General features: G+C 49.7%; 1 protein-coding gene across 2 annotated transcripts; it reads right to left on the bottom strand.

Moving 5' to 3' along the window:
• Positions 1–9: 9 nt before the first annotated feature.
• On the bottom strand, positions 10–16,677 carry LOC116948390 (G-protein coupled receptor 4-like). 2 transcript variants are annotated; one of them, XM_032965013.2, is made up of 3 exons: positions 16,305–16,677; positions 13,247–13,303; positions 10–8,792 (listed from the first exon to the last, which is right to left on the bottom strand). In XM_032965013.2, exon 3 carries the CDS (start codon positions 8,769–8,771, stop codon positions 7,701–7,703), a length of 1,071 nt encoding a protein of 356 aa, XP_032820904.1. In that variant the 5' UTR covers positions 8,772–8,792; positions 13,247–13,303; positions 16,305–16,677; the 3' UTR covers positions 10–7,700. The 2 variants fall into 2 exon arrangements, with proteins under 2 accessions (XP_032820904.1, XP_032820903.1); XM_032965012.2 differs by lacking the exon at positions 13,247–13,303.
• Between the last annotated feature and the right edge of the window lie 954 nt (positions 16,678–17,631).

Here is a 17,631-nt window from a genome sequence, read left to right as displayed (position 1 = left end):
ATTGCCAGCAAGGGTTTTGCCACCAAGTACTAAGTCATGTTTTGCAGAGGGGTCAAATACTTATTTCCCTCATTAAAATGCAAATCAATTTATAACATTTTGGACATGCGTTTTTCTGGATTTTGTTGTTGTTATTCTGTCTCTCACTGTCCAAATACACCTACCATTAAAATTATAGACTGATCATTTCATTGTCAGTAGGCAAACGTACAAAATCAGCAGGGGATCAAATACTTTTTTCCCTCACTGTACATACTGACGTCGATAGGTGAGTGGAGCATTATGGATCCGGGCCACTCGTGTTCGAATCCAGTCCCACGGCGAACATCGGTGGCGTCCAGCGAGAATCTGAACCGCTCCTGGAGGGGTTACCCCCCCCATCATTCACACACCAGCACTGACCAGCGTGGTGAAGTATGGTCAAACGAGCCCCTTGGCCCAGCATGGCGTGGGCGGATCGAGTAAGTCATCCAGCAGTGGATTGGCAAAGGACTGCATTTTACTATTATATATATGCCCAAACGGTACTCGAACGCGCAAATATGAAATATAAATGTATACTCATAATTATAAAAAATATATATTTACCCTATAATTGTGCAGAAATGTGCCAGGTGCCAATCAAGTTAGACAAACCTGGCCGCACAAAAAACGAAAAGATCCCCTGTATAGCATTGACCACGCCGTGTAGCTAGCGATAACCTGTGAAGGCCGGAACGGCACACGAGGTGGGTGGCCAGAACCACGCTCGGCCGCCTTTGTCTCCACAGTGCTGCTGTTTAATACACCCACGCGCCACGATACTCATTTCAGGCTGAGTCGACCTCGGGGAGGGGCAGAACAGGATCAGATATTCGTCACCGATATCGCCCGTGAGCGGGATTCGCACTCGGGTCACCGGGTTCATACCGCAGGGCGTAAACCAAAGCTAGACACTGACAAGGTTGTAGTATAGAGCTAGACACTGACAAGGTTGTAGTATAGAGCTAGACAATGACAAGGTTGTAGTATAGAGCTAGACACTGACAAGGTTGTAGTATAGAGCTAGACACTGACAAGGTTGTAGTATAAAGCTAGACACTGACAAGGTTGTAGTATAAAGCTAGACACTGACAAGGTTGTAGTATAGAGCTAGACACTGACAAGGTTGTAGTATAGAGCTAGACACTGACAAGGCTGTAGTATAAAGCTAGACACTGACAAGGCTGTAGTATAAAGCTAGGCACTGACAAGGTTGTAGTATAAAGCTAGGCACTGACAAGGTTGTAGTATAAAGCTAGACACTGACAAGGTTGTAGTATAAAGCTAGACACTGACAATGTTGTAGTATAGAGCTAGACACTGACAAGGTTGTAGTATAGAGCTAGACACTGACAAGGTTGTAGTATAAAGCTAGACACTGACAAGGCTGTAGTATAAAGCTAGACACTGACAAGGTTGTAGTATAAAGCTAGACACTGACAAGGCTGTAGTATAGAGCTAGACACTGACAAGGTTGTAGTATAGAGCTAGACACTGACAAGGTTGTAGTATAGAGCTAGACACTGACAAGGTTGTAGTATAGAGCTAGACACTGACAAGGCTGTAGTATAAAGCTAGACACTGACAAGGTTGTAGTATAGAGCTAGACACTGACAAGGTTGTAGTATAGAGCTAGACACTGACAAGGTTGTAGTATAGAGCTAGACACTGACAAGGCTGTAGTATAAAGCTAGACACTGACAAGGTTGTAGTAAAAAGCTAGACACTGACGAGGTTGTAGTATAAAGCTAGACACTGACAAGGTTGTAGTATAGAGCTAGACAATGACAAGGTTGTAGTATAGAGCTAGACACTGACAAGGTTGTAGTATAGAGCTAGACACTGACAAGGTTGTAGTATAAAGCTAGACACTGACAAGGCTGTAGTATAGAGCTAGACACTGACAAGGTTGTAGTATAAAGCTAGGCACTGACGAGGTTGTAGTATAGAGCTAGACACTGACAAGGTTGTAGTATAAAGCTAGACACTGACAAGGTTGTAGTATAAAGCTAGACACTGACAAGGTTGTAGTATAAAGCTAGACACTGACAAGGTTGTAGTATAGAGCTAGACACTGACAAGGTTGTAGTATAAAGCTAGACACTGACAAGGTTGTAGTATAGAGCTAGGCACCAACAAGTTTGTAGTATAGAGCTAGACACTGACAAGGTTGTAGTATAAAGCTAGACACTGACAAGGTTGTAGTATAAAGCTAGACACTGACAAGGTTGTAGTATAGAGCTAGACACTGACAAGGTTGTAGTATAAAGCTAGACACTGACAAGGTTGTAGTATAGAGCTAGACACTGACAAGGTTGTAGTATAGAGCTAGACACTGACAAGGTTGTAGTATAAAGCTAGACACTGACAAGGTTGTAGTATAAAGCTAGACACTGACAAGGTTGTAGTATAGAGCTAGACACTGACAAGGTTGTAGTATAGAGCTAGGCACTGACAAGGCTGTAGTATAAAGCTAGACACTGACAAGGTTGTAGTATAAAGCTAGGCACTGACAAGGTTGTAGTATAAAGCTAGACACTGACAAGGTTGTAGTATAGAGCTAGACACTGACAAGGCTGTAGTATAAAGCTAGGCACCAACAAGGTTGTAGTATAAAACTAGACACTGACAAGGTTGTAGTATAAAGCTAGACACTGACAAGGTTGTAGTATAGAGCTAGACACTGACGATGTTGTAGTATAAAGCTAGACACTGACAAGGTTGTAGTATAGAGCTAGACACTGACAAGGTTGTAGTATAAACCAGGCACTGACAAGGTTGTAGTATAAAGCTAGACACTGACAAGGCTGTAGTATAGAGCTAGGCACTGACAAGGTTGTAGTATAGAGCTAGGCACTGACGATGTTGTAGTATAGAGCTAGACACTGACAAGGTTGTAGTATAGAGCTAGACACTGACAAGGTTGTAGTATAAAGCTAGACACTGACAAGGTTGTAGTATAAAGCTAGACACTGACAAGGTTGTAGTATAGAGCTAGACACTGACAAGGTTGTAGTATAGAGCTAGACACTGACAATGTTGTAGTATAAAGCTAGACACTGACAAGGTTGTAGTATAGAGCTAGACACTGACAAGGTTGTAGTATAAAGCTAGACACTGACAAGGTTGTAGTATAAAGCTAGGCACTGACAAGGTTGTAGTATAGAGCTAGACACTGACAAGGTTGTAGTATAAAGCTAGACACTGACAAGGTTGTAGTATAAAGCTAGACACTGACAAGGTTGTAGTATAAAGCTAGACACTGACAAGGTTGTAGCATAACGCTAGGCACTGACAAGGTTGTAGTATAGAGCTAGACACTGACAATGTTGTAGTATAGAGCTAGACACTGACAAGGTTGTAGTATAGAGCTAGACACTGACAAGGCTGTAGTATAAAGCTAGACACTGACAAGGTTGTAGTCTAAAGCTAGACACTGACAAGGCTGTAGTATAAAGCTAGGCACTGACAAGGTTGTAGTATAAAGCTAGAAACTGACAAGGTTGAAGTATAGAGCTAGACACTGACAAGGCTGTAGTATAAAGCTAGAAACTGACAAGGTTGTAGTATAGAGCTAGGCACTGACAAGGCTGTAGTATAAAGCTAGACACTGACAAGGCTGTAGTATAGAGCTAGGCACTGACAAGGTTGTAGTATAGAGCTAGGCACTGACGATGTTGTTGTATAAAGCTAGACACTGACAAGGTTGTAGTATAAAGCTAGACACTGACAAGTTTGTAGCATAACGCTAGGCACTGACAAGGTTGTAGTATAGAGCTAGACACTGACAAGGTTGTAGTATAAAGCTAGACACTGACAAGGTTGTAGTATAAAGCTAGGCACTGACAAGGTTGTAGTATAGAGCTAGACACTGACAATGTTGTAGTATAGAGCTAGACACTGACAATGTTGTAGTATAGAGCTAGACACTGACAATGTTGTAGTATAGAGCTAGACACTGACAATGTTGTAGTATAGAGCTAGGCACTGACAAGGCTGTAGTATAAAGCTAGACACTGACAAGGCTGTAGTATACAGCTAGACACTGACAAGGCTGTAGTATAAAGCTAGAAACTGAGAAGGTTGTAGTATAGAGCTAGGCACTGACAAGGTTGTAGTATAAAGCTAGGCACTGACAAGGTTGTAGTATAAAGCTAGGCACTGACAAGGTTGTAGTATTTAATGTGGCGCTGCACTCTGATGTTGTAGGAGAAAACATTTATTAAAAAAGTCTATTTCATTAAGTATTTATTTAAAGTTGCGCATTTTGATGTGACGTCAAATTTCTCAACCCCCCCCCCCTCGTCACACATCGTCACAAATGTCTGACCCCCCCCCCCTAGGTGCGTGACGTCATTTATGGACGGCCCCTTGCTTTCGACCACCGCGCCGGAAGATGAAATCGAATTGGCGACCTCTCTGGATCTCGAGTCGCGTCCACAGAGAGGAGCTGCAAACCCATTCCGCCCACCCTCACGGTGGCGGCAGCTCCAGTAAACACAGGGAAATCCCGTACCGCATACCTAGAATCGCTGCTTACGCCTCCGTGCGTACACGGCTGCCCTCACCCCGTGCGAGTCGCTAATAAGAGGTGGGGGTCAGTTGGCAACAGTGCTGCTGCTACGTAGCGCGCGCATTTGTTCCGACTATCGCTGTAAAAGGGTGACAATCGCACGCACGTACAGAGACAGAACCCCCCCCACCACCCCCACTTAGTCCCGTATAGCCTCGACAGAGTTCTGGGGCAAGGGCTGTTGGCGAGCGGCGTCTATCAAGGTTGAGACGGCACAAGGAGAGGGTGGATGGCCAGCCCCACGTCCGATCGCCTTTGTCTGCCGAGTGGCGATGTTTACACACCACCGCGCCAGGTGCTCATTTGAGGCCGAGTCGACCTAGGGGAGGCCCGGGACCGGCTCAGATGTTCGTCCCCGACGCTGGCCGTGCGCGTGGAATCGATCTCGGGTCGCCGCGTCCGTTCGTACTCTCGCGCGCCCAAGCCCAGGAAACGCGCAAAACGAAACGCCTCGAGCGAGATTCAGTTCACAATTTACAACAGGACGTGCGGCACAGCAGCACGCAGTGCGTGGCGGAGGCACGCGGTGCACAGTCGCAGCAACAACGATTGCATAAAACAACCCACAGCGGTGGACCCAATAAGCACCCCCCCACCAGCCCCCCACGTGTTTTGCCCCCCTCTATCTCCATTTAAGTTCTGCGGTTCCGTGAAGAGCGCGCGACGCCTTGTAACCTTGCAGCAGCGTGTTGCTACTCTCCCGCGTTGTCTGACCACCTGGCCACCAGCGCAGGGCAGGGGTGGGGGGGGGGCTGAGAGGTTTCCGGCTACGCGGTAAGTGGCTTCTGGCCCTGACCACAAAACAAAAAAACTTAAAAAAAACCCCGCGGGCATCATAACGGTGTTGGTGGCGGCGCTGCGAGACCAACGCTCTGGCTGTGGAATTCCCCATAGAGGCCCCTGGAATTCGGACTGGTGGAGTCACTTTGAAATCAACTATTAAACCGTTTTTTTTCATTTTACCAGGTAGTAACGCCCACTGAGCTCCTATATAACTCTTTTTCAGAGGCGGCCTGGCTGTTACAAATGATACCTCGAAGGAAGTGGCTTATCATCGCGTGGAAATTCATAGCAGCCAAATACTCTTAAACGCACGATGTTGATTCCAAATGTGGAGGGCAAAACCGGAGGGCCCGGAAAAATATCCACGCGACCACGGGGAGAGAGACACGCAAACTCCAAATATACAGCAGGCGTCAGGGTCGGTATCAAAGCCACGGGAAGCGTGTTGCTGATCGATCTTTGTTGGGTGCGTTGTTCTGAGAACCGCCAACAGTAGTCGCCACAGTTTTACACACAGGACTTCCGTAGGTCAAGTCAAAATTAATTTTTACAATTGTCTTTTGGTATTTTGTGGAAATCTTACAATTTATTTTGTAAACAAGATGTATAAATGTTGAACACGCCGGAGATGTAATTGCAATGTTTTCAGCTCAATTCACGTCACTAACTTATATATCATGCAAACCTAGAGCTTCCGAGGTTGTCTGAAAAAACACCCTCGTGGGAGAATCTCTCTTGGCCAGGGTGCAGCAGCCCTGCAATCGCCTTTCTCGCGGCACTGTCGGCAGAAGGAGCCCCTCACTCGACGGAGGGAGGGGCTCCTCCTGCAGGGCCGCAGCCAGGGGCGGAGCCAGGGGTGGTGGGTGGGGGGTGACAGTGGGGGTGACATTCTGCGTGTGTAAGTGTACGACACTCGGTCTGGCGGACTCCGTGCAACTGCATTGTCAGAGTGTGTCGCCAACCGATGGCGTCTAGTTCAACAGCCTGACTCTCTCTAAATCATTCTTGAAATTAAAAAAATTGTTGAATGTCACCCCGGTCTGAAATCCTGGCTCCGCCCCTGGCCGCAGCGACGAGAGTGACGATCGCCCCAGGTGGGATTCGTACGCAAGTCACGTGCCGACGGACCTGCAGGGACCGCCTTCGTCTTCCCCAACGGGCGACAATTATGCAAACAAACAAAAAACATACTCTGATAATATATGCAAGGACAATGCATATATCATCAGAGTATTTTGTTGTTGTTGTTGTTTGCATTCTGACCACAAGCATTGCGGTTAATGCAGACATGATTCATCGTGAAAGATTTCAGTTTGGTGTTTTAACATCTTAACACAACTGTTTTGTTGCCGGAAAAAAGGAGAAAAACCTATTATCATATATCGCAATGACATCGCTCCTTCCAATTTCCTTTCACGTGGGGACCAATACGCAGTGAAGTCCGTGACAACCACTTATAAAGGGCGTAGCTATTAGGTGATGCGCTCTTTCATTTACAAACAAAAAAATATATATACGGGTGCTTATGAACGGTGGATGAGCTACTTTAGGCGGTGCCGATACTCGCTCCAGCCCTTGATGGGCTAACTCTCAGTTTTGGTCAAGAACTTAGTAATATGATTAGCTCAATGGACAAGTTAAAGAATAAAAAGATATATGTACAAAATGCTGAACACAGTAAGAACGCGAGCAAAGTGGTTCACATCGGCCCAGGATGAGAGAGTTTTATCGCGAACGTTGTAAGATGTTGACGCCTCTCCGTAAGCGGTGCACGGAGATAACATCATTAAAAAAGATTAATCTCTCCACACGTTCATCCGGATCGTGATTATCGGCGTCACGCGGCGCGAGATCCGACGATTCGGAACGCTCGCAGAGAAGCAGCGGTGCGCGGGGATGAATTCAAATTTATTGTGGTGGTGGGAGGGGGGGGTTTGTCACGCGTGAAGGAAGAATATCGAAGGAGGACACGAGCACATGGCTTGTCACTCCCGGCCTCCTCCTCCCCCCCCCATTCACCACTGCACAAAAACAATTTGTTTGTGGGGGGGGGGTCATGTGGTCACGTGGTAGTGGTGTTCTCTCCTGCTTTGTAAAAAAAAACAACTAGTTTTATATTTCGTGTTGGCACTGATTAACTAGTCGGCGTTGCGTGCCATACTGTTTGCGATCGGCCCGTGCGGCAACCTGCCGATGGCTTCCCGCACCTAGCCGCCGTGCGCTTTGGAAGCGGTAACGATCGTGACGTTACCCGTCGACGTTCGCGCAACGTCCGCGCAACCTGCCTGGCCGCTACCACTGCACCGCCGCTACGGCGCCGACGCTACAGCACCGTCGTGGTGGCGGAGCCCTGGTTCAGGGACGTCTTGAACAGCGGAACCCTCGAGTTGCGCACGGTGCCAGTACCCGTGGTGGCCGACTGTCGCCGCAGGGGCTCCTGCGGCCACCTGCCGCGGGTGGCGGCGCGCAGGCAGGCCCGCAGCGGGGCCATGGCCTTGCGCAGGTCCTCGCGGAAGTTCTCCGACACGAAGATGTTGAGGAAGGGGTCGAGCGCGCTGTTTAGGCAGGTGAGCGCGAAGGCGACGCGATACGCCTTGCGCACCTTGATCTCGAAATCGCAGCTGCAGCCCTCCGTCACATCGCTGGCGATGGCACGCACCAGCAGCAGCACGTGGTACGGCAGGAAGGAGACCACGAAGATGGTGATGATGACGACAACGAGGCAGATGATCTTGCGCTTGCGCCGGCGCTCGACGGAGGCGCAGCGGTGCACCGTGCGGATGATGTAGCCGTAGCAGATGACGGTGATGATGAAGGGCAGCAGGAAGGCGACGAACACACGGAAGTAGGAGAGCTGCGCTACCCAGTGCTCCATCGGGTAACGCTCGTAGCAGAGCGAGCGGCTGTGGCTGTCCTTGAAGAGCTGAGGGTGCAACAGCAGGGGCAAGTTGGTGACGAGCATGAGGACCCAGACGACGGCGCAGGCGCCCCACGCGGTGCGCATCCGCCGCAGCCCGAGCGAGCGCAGCGGGTGGACGACGGCGAGGAATCGGTCGAGGGCGATGCACGACAGGAAGATGATGGTGCTGTAGTTGTTGGTGTAGAAGAAGAACCCCACCGCCTTGCAGGCCCCCTCGCCGTACGTCCACGACTCCTCGTTGGAGGTGTACGCGATCCACACGGGCAGCGTCGCGAGGTAGAGCACGTCGGAGATGCACAGGTTGAGGAGGTAGACGCCCAGCACGTTCTTCTGCTTGACGTAGAGGCGCACCAGGAGGGCGGCCACAACGTTGCCCATGATGCCGACGATGAAGACGATGGAGTAGATGACGGGGAACATCACCGTGCCGAAGTCGGGCGGGATGACGCAGCTCACTTCCTTGCAGGTGGCCATCGTGAAGGAGGCCGCAGCTGCCTGCGAAGGTGGGGGGGGAGCGGCGGTCTCAAAAGGTCAAAGCGATCTCCCGCCCCGATGAGACTTTCGAGGTCAGTGCTCGTCTCGTGTTTACGGCCCCCCGAGGCTGGTACACATCTTATCTCCCCCCCCCCCCCACGATGGAGCGATGATGGGCTGAGTCGACCCACCAGTTAGCCACTCGCTCTCCTGCCGTGAGCCACCATGACCGGTTATGATCGGTCGCGTCGCGTACGCACGAGGATCGGTCGCGTCCTCAGGATGATCTGTCGCGTACGCATGATGATCGGTCGCGTCGCGTACGCACGAGGATCGGTCGCGTCCTCAGGATGATCTGTCGCGTACGCACGAGGATCGGTCGCGTCGTATCGGAGCCGGGGATAGACGCTCCACCGCCACCACTATCAACAGCAACAGCCACCATGGCAGCCTTCGGTTTTCTTCTTATAAAGTGAAGGGACCTATCTCGGCAATCTAGCATCGCTTGCCAAATCGGAATGGAAAGCACCCAAAGGCAATGGGGGGCCCTCATGGTGACGATCGTTGCTTAAATTCTCACCGAACATTCTGTGTCGCTGATCGACCGGAGTAGGTGGCGTCTGGCTCGCAGCCACAGCCGTAGCGATTGCGGGTATGTTGGATGTTGTGGTTGCGCCGGGTCCCTGACCTGCACAAATCCGGCTGAACCCTAGTTATGGGTGCAGGGGATCACGGGGGCCTGGGCGGCTAAGGCACGGTATAAGTCGAAACCGCTCTTGGGTGAGATATTAATCCTCGTCAATCCGCCGCTGGATGAAGGCCTCCTCCTGATCGCGGTCGGTCGTGGTGGATTGTTTGACCGCACGAAGCAGGGCTGCTCGTACCGTCGAGTCCCGCGTGGATTTGGAGCAGGCGGCTCGCACAATGGGGAGAACTGAGGTGGCCAGAGAGTCGCGTTGGTAATAACGGAAGCATAATTATTTATTTAGACTGCGGGGAGGAATCTGATGAGCTAGGACGCTCTTTATCGTAGATGATGTCCAGTCGGGGTGGGTCAGCAAGTAACAACAACAAACTATTGCAAAAAAAACCGACAGGAGCGCGAAATAGAGAAAAGTTAAACAAGTGGCGATCAATAAATGAATCTCAACAAAGTATATGCAGTTGATCATCGATTATCCGCCGTGCGATTATCCGGCTTCCAACATTATCCGGCGGTCCCGGGCCGATCCGGCGAAACCGCTCCTGAAGCTGTCACCAGTCCGGCCATCGGCACCGCGCGCGTGACTAAAAAAAAGTAGCTACGCTTGATTTGAGTGTAAAATATTATATACGGTACGTGATACACTACATAAAACAACTTAAACAACGCAAATACTGCACTCAAATACATTTGTCATGACTGATAACTACAGGAATAAAAACGGGATAAATGCGGTGCGATCCGGAAAGAAAAAAGTCCACGTGATTCGGCATCAGCCCGGTGATCGTGAAACACGTGGTTGTGCTGAAACAATGTGCGTCGTGGCACGACGCACATCACCCCATGCAGAGTTTTCGAGATTGGAGTGGTAAGTACGCTACAGTAAATACGTCAACGTTTCACAGTAGGATATTTATTTGTGTCTATTTGTATGCTTATTCATGCCAATTTAACATTGTCAACGAATTTAAAACACTGAAAAATGTAACACCTAATGTGCTAGAATGTGCTAAAAAGAATCATGATGTGGTGATTATCCGGCGTTTTTGAAAATCCAGCACCCCCTTCATCCCCAAAGCCGCCAAATAGACAATCGATGATCTACTGTAAAATTCCGGCCTACTAGTCAACACCAAATGCAAGCTTGGGGCAATATACGTTTTAGATTTATCAGATTATTTTGCTGCTATAAATGTCCAAATGATGAGCCACTTTGTTGAGCTATCATTTGTGGCCAGCTCGCTTTTGAAAAATAAATTAATACCTCAGTGGGCTTTGTCTGGTTAGGATGGGGATGGTTTAGTTTTATTTGTATGTGTTTGGGCGATTTGTTAACCCTGCTTGTACTTTGCACTCCTATCGTGTTTGTGTACTGTTACACGCCCCGACTGGACGTCTGTTAAAAAGAGCTTTATAGCTCATCGGATTCCTCTCAGTATAAATAAATATTCTGATTCTCTGTAGCCACGTAAACCAACAACCTTTGGGTGGTCGGGTGGCTCTCGAGGTCAGAGCGCCGAGCCGGGAACACCGAGCTCCTGGGGTTCGAATCCGTGTCCGACGTTTCGCTCCACGGGCTGAGCAGCGCCGAATGAGTCGCATCTTCCGCAATCGAAATGAGCAGCCCTAATTCGCTTTCTCGAAGATGGCTCCCATCCGGTGGAAGCGGGACCACCGGACATCGTGTGCCAAAGACAGCGACATGACCCCCCGGTGGACCGCTGCGGCGTCGGAGGTCGGAGGTGCTCCCGGCTCCGAGAGAGCATTGGGACGGCACGCAGCCACGACCGACAGTCCCGGACGGAGCCAGTCAGCCAGAGACGTTGGAACCGTGGAAGTAGAGTTAGAGGATGCATTGAGCTGCACTGTCCTCTGCCCGATAACGTAGCAGCAGCAGCGCAGCAGACAGCAGAAACGGCAGTTGCCGCCTAAAACACCCGTGTATTGATTTACTTATGCGTGGTGGTCACCCATCCATGCACCAGGCAGGCTCAATGCTTTGCCGAGTTTCCGAGATGTGATGAGATCGGGCGAGTTCCGGGTGTTTTGGTCAGTATCCCAGCAATCTTAAGAGTCGTCGATTTCACAGCTAAATTAGTCGGTGCTGCTGCGGTGTTACCGAGCCGTGTCCAAACGCAATCAACTAAAAAAACAACTCTGACGCTTTCGGGAAATTGCATTCATTCAGGACACTAGCTTTAAAGGGAGCCACATTCTTGACCGTATTTCTTTCTGGCCTCGAGGAGGAGGGAGGGACCGCACCTATTGTTGGCTCGGCGCACACACCGCCCGCGCAGCGCCTTCGAGACAAACACACTTGTGTGCGGTTGTCTGGACAAACGCAGATAATCCTGCACGCAAGCGATAGGATAGCAAAGTGGCATTTCTTGGAAATGCGCACGTTCTAAGTACAATTAACAGCCACGTCGCGCAGTGTTAGCTTAGTTAATGTTCGTAACGTTACATATTAGTCATAGCCTTAGTCTAATAACAACGACAGCCTGCAGGATATCACGACGACTGCCCCTCCCGCTGACACTATTCCCGTGACAGATCCGATCATCGGGGTTTCTCCCCTTCGGGATGACTCAAGCCGCCAGTGTCCTCGGGCAGAGGCCGCTCCAGTCGGCTGCTTTTGACGCGTTCCCAGCCGGGTCGTTGTTGTTGTTGTTCTCCATTTCCCGGGCTCCTCCAAATAACCTTGCCGAATGACATCGGTCTGCCCTCTTAATTTCAGACGCTTTACTCTCGAAACTTTTGGTTGGGTGTAGTCGTAGACATCCGCCACGTTTGGCGATCGACATCCAACCCGTGGTCACCGTGGAACTCGTGAATTGAAGGAAACGAAAACAGCTCGTTGACGAACGTTTTCGTGGCTAATTCAACGAACACGACCACGTTCAATTTGTGCACCCCAAACGCTGGTTTGATGTTCAAGCAGGGTACGGTTTTAATCCAGAATACAGTTTTTTTGGGGGGGTTAGATCACGTGAATATAAATGTGTCGTTAAACCCGCCACCACCCGACACAGCCAATGAGTAAAGTTAGTCACTTAAAACATAGCCAATTCGTTAAGAGTTCAGCTCACCGGTGTGCTTGAGAGTAAATCCACCATATTTACAATCGCTTTTACGGTTTGGCCCAGGTCAGGCGTTGGGCGAGCCAAGTCATGTGTTTTGTGTGCCCTGTTTTTTTTACTCCCATCGGATTCTTGCCATTCGCTGAATACCTTTGCGCCAAAATCCCCCCCCCCCCCCCCGACAGATATCTCTCCAGCGGACGGACGACACCGCGTGCCAAAGACAGAGGTGAATATGGCCGTGTTGTCTTCCTCTTCGTACGAGATAAAACCTGGTTTCGTGGTAACCTGTATATATACTGTACAAGGTGGGAAGTATACTGGCGCACACTAGAGATCCGTTCCACTGCTGGATCAGGGCCTACAGAGTCACGCCTGCCTGTGCGGACCCTGAGCGATATTTGACCATTCTTGCCCATGCTGACCAGCGCGAGGTTCCGCCAAGATTTGCGTAGCGCAAAGGGACGGTACACTAAATGGATGTCACCGCACTGCCCGTTTGCTACCCAGACACGGGAGCATAGGCTAGCGTCACACCTGCGTGGCAAGTTGTGCGTGGTGATCACCCTTCCAAAGAGCTATCCAGGCTCAGCGCCTGCTTAGCCTCGCACTTGTGACGAATTCTGGCGCGCACTGAGCGTGATTTGGCGATAGGCGTCTCATATGTAAATGGACAGTGTGTGTGTACGTACAGGAGAGCGTCTTCAGCGTCTGTGCAAACAAAGCACAGGGTGTCCCCGTTCAACGCGCTGTGGGGGTGGGGCAGGGATGACACACTGGTGGTCATTCCAAATTCCCATGACGGAAACCTCCGTCCCACGCAACTACCTTTCAGCCAATATGCATGACCCAAACTTGTACCCAATTAGTTGTGAGCTATGTGGGAGGGTCATTGGCCGAAACGTCGCCCAGAATATGCTTTCTTTTTTAAGGCCACGGTGCTATTGGGGAACGTGTCGAGTTGTGTTAAATTCTAACGCTATTCTGCAGGGGTAAAATAAACAGCTGAAATTTGGCACAACCAATTAACTAGTCGAGTATGTACAGTGAGGGAAAAAAAGTATTTGATCCCCTGCTGATTTTGTACGTTTGCCCACTGACAAAGAAATGATCAGTCTATAATTTTAATGGTAGGTTTATTTGAACAGTGAGAGACAGAATAACAACAAGAAAATCCAGAAAAACGCATGTCAAAAATGTTATATATTGATTTGCATTTTAATGAGGGAAATAAGTATTTGACCCCCTCTCAATCAGAAAGATTTCTGGTTCCTAGGTGTCTTTTATACAGGTAACGAGCTGAGATTAGGAGCACACTCTTAAAGGGAGTGCTCCTAATCTCAGCTTGTTACCTGTATACAAGGCACCTGTCTACAGAAGCAATCAATCAGATTCCAAACTCTCCACCATGGCCAAGACCAAAGAGCTCTCCAAGGATGTCAGGGACAAGATTGTAGGCCTACACAAGGCTGGAATGGGCTACAAGACCATTGCCAAGCAGCTTGGTGAGAAGGTGACAACAGTTAGTGCGATTATTCGCAAATGGAAGAAACACAAAATAACTGTAAATCTCCCTCGGCCTGGGGCTCCATGCAAGATCTCACCTCGTGGAGTTGCAATGATCATGAGAACGGTGAGGAATCAGCCCAGAACTACACGGGAGGATCTTGTCAATGATCGCAAGGCAGCTGGGACCATAGTCACCAAGAAAACAATTGGTAACACACTACGCCGTGAAGGACTGAAATGCTGCAGCGCCCGCAAGGTTCCCCTGCTCAAGAAAGCACATAAACATGCCCGTCTGAAGTTTGCCAATGAACATCTGAATGATTCAGAGGACAACTGGGTGAAAGTGTTGTGGTCAGATGAGACCAAATTGGAGCTCTTTGGCATCAACTAAACTCGCCGTGTTTGGAGGAGGAGGAATGCTGCCTATGACCCCAAGAACACCATCCCCACCGTCAAACATGGAGGTGGAAACATGTTTTGGGGGTGTTTTTTTCTGCTAAGGGGACAGGACAACTTCACCGCATCAAAGGGACGATGGACGGAGCCATGTACCGTCAAATCTTGGGTGAGAACCTCCTTCCCTCAGCCAGGGCATTGAAAATGGGTCGTGGATGGGTATTCCAGCATGACAATGACCCAAAATACACGGCCAAGGCAACAAAGGAGTGGCTCAAGAAGAAACACATTAAGGTCCTGGAGTGGCCTAGCCAGTCTCCAGACCTTAATCCCATAGAACATCTGTGCAGGGAGCTGAAGGTTCGAGTTGCCAAACGTCAGCCTCGAAACCTTATTGACTTGGAAAAGATCTGCAAAGAGGAGTGGGACAAAATCCCTCCTGAGATGCGTGCAAACCTGGTGGCCAACTACAAGAAACGTCTGACCTCTGTGATTGCCAGCAAGGGTTTTGCCACCAAGTACTAAGTCATGTTTTGCAGAGGGGTCAAATACTTATTTCCCTCATTAAAATGCAAATCAATTTATAACATTTTGGACATGCGTTTTTCTGGATTTTGTTGTTGTTATTCTGTCTCTCACTGTCCAAATACACCTACCATTAAAATTATAGACTGATCATTTCATTGTCAGTAGGCAAACGTACAAAATCAGCAGGGGATCAAATACTTTTTTCCCTCACTGTACATACTGACGTCGATAGGTGAGTGGAGCATTATGGATCCGGGCCACTCGTGTTCGAATCCAGTCCCACGGCGAACATCGGTGGCGTCCAGCGAGAATCTGAACCGCTCCTGGAGGGGTTACCCCCCCCATCATTCACACACCAGCACTGACCAGCGTGGTGAAGTATGGTCAAACGAGCCCCTTGGCCCAGCATGGCGTGGGCGGATCGAGTAAGTCATCCAGCAGTGGATTGGCAAAGGACTGCATTTTACTATTATATATATGCCCAAACGGTACTCGAACGCGCAAATATGAAATATAAATGTATACTCATAATTATAAAAAATATATATTTACCCTATAATTGTGCAGAAATGTGCCAGGTGCCAATCAAGTTAGACAAACCTGGCCGCACAAAAAACGAAAAGATCCCCTGTATAGCATTGACCACGCCGTGTAGCTAGCGATAACCTGTGAAGGCCGGAACGGCACACGAGGTGGGTGGCCAGAACCACGCTCGGCCGCCTTTGTCTCCACAGTGCTGCTGTTTAATACACCCACGCGCCACGATACTCATTTCAGGCTGAGTCGACCTCGGGGAGGGGCAGAACAGGATCAGATATTCGTCACCGATATCGCCCGTGAGCGGGATTCGCACTCGGGTCACCGGGTTCATACCGCAGGGCGTAAACCACTGCACCAAAGATAAAGACAAAGATCCCCCGTATAGCCTGTAACAGACTGTTGGGGCAAGTGCTGTTAGCGAGCACCTATGAAGGCCGGAACGGTACACGAGGGGGTGGGTGGCCAGCACCACGCCCGGCCGCTTTTGTCTCCCTAGTGACGATGTTTACACACCGCACCAGGTACTCATTTGAGACTGAGTCCACCTAGGGGAGGCTCTGGTCTAGTTCAGATAATTGTCACTGGTGTTGGTCGTGAGAGGGGCTCGAACTCGGGACGCCAGATTTGTAGCGCAGCGCGCTAACCACTACACAACCCACTGCAGCACCACTCCCCCCCCCACACACATCCATCCACACAAACCGACCGCGTTATAAGCCGCACTCCCATAAGGGCGTCTCATAAACCGATGTGTGCCACACTCGTGTAATACGTTACCCAAAACGTCAGTTGCTGCAAGACGACCACTCTTGAGTTAACCACCGTCGCTCGCTCTCTACGGAGTCGTTTCGAGTCGGCGGATGAAGGAACGATCACCCCCCCCCTCCACCCCAATCGCGCACCTCTCCACACGCGCACCGAGGAGGTCACCTCGCCCGTGTTTGAACTCTGCTCCTCCAAAGAGACTGAGCCAATCAACTGCTGCTGTCCGTCGAAGATGAATTCTCGTGCGAAGAGTTTCCCATTCAACGGCTCCGTCTCTCCCTGCTTCCTCCTGCCTGCAGCGAGGGCGGACGCCAGCACGCGCACTCTCCGAGTGTCCACGAGCTGGGGATCTCGTGCCGTGTGTGTGTGCGGAGTAAATAAAGTAACGTGTGGTGGCTGGGTCCTCTCTCTCTCTCACTACCCACCCCTACACTCCTCTTCCACTTTCTTGGCCAATCCTTTGGTGTGCCCCCCCCACCTACCATCTCTGTCTGTCACCGGCAGCCCTTTTTTATTACAATATTTTTTTTATTGAACTTGTCTTGTTGTCTGTGAATATGCTTTCAAATCTTTGACGTTTAATATCCTCGGATCTACGAAGCCTAACGAGCTGAAATGTTCTACACAGACTCGTCTCGCGTGACAATTCAAGATTTCATTTAAAAAAAAACCGGTCCAGGTCCCGACAATCCTACGCCTATTCGTGTTTTGGACTTATTTTTTTTCGTTATTACTGTTGACAATTTCCAGCCAATGTTGGCCGTTGGCGCGCGTGTTAAGTCGCTTTGTTAATTTTGCTTGGGCAGCACTGATGCCCACGCAGTAGCTCGGGACTGAAAGGGGTTAATGCAATAGCTGTGTCCGGTCTGTCAGTCCTAACAATACGAACGCGACTTTAGTGTAAAGTTGCGGCACCTCCGATTGGCACGGTCGGCAAACGTACGATGCGAAGGAGGTTCGACATACATACAAAGTTGTGTTGCCGCTAGGGACTGACTCTAGGAAGGGGGAAAAAAAACTTCCAAAATGTATTTAAGAATAAACCGATTATTTGATCGTACTGCGTTGGTAGTGGTGTGCAAATACAAACAAACTCAACACATTCGCCAAGAAACAACTGTGGCCTTAAAATGAAAGAAAAAAAAGCATATAACAGTCAACGTCTTGGGGCAATGTTACCTCTCTGCACGATAGCGCGTGCAACTGATCACAAGGTTGCCCAAAACGCGGAGACACAAACTCGGGGGCAGGTGTGGCAGTCTCACGCCCGTGACCTGTAGACATTGCTCGGGACATCTCGTTGACGACGCCTGTTGCATGCACGCGGCGTTCACAGAGG

Source organism: Petromyzon marinus, chromosome 33, assembly GCF_048934315.1.
Source record: "Petromyzon marinus isolate PM22_M1 ecotype Great Lakes invasive population chromosome 33, UKy_Petmar_22M1.pri1.0, whole genome shotgun sequence".
Classification (NCBI taxonomy): domain Eukaryota; kingdom Metazoa; phylum Chordata; class Hyperoartia; order Petromyzontiformes; family Petromyzontidae; genus Petromyzon; species Petromyzon marinus.
The sequence above is the reverse complement of the archived record's forward strand: the minus strand, read 5'-3'. Positions and strand labels throughout refer to the sequence as shown.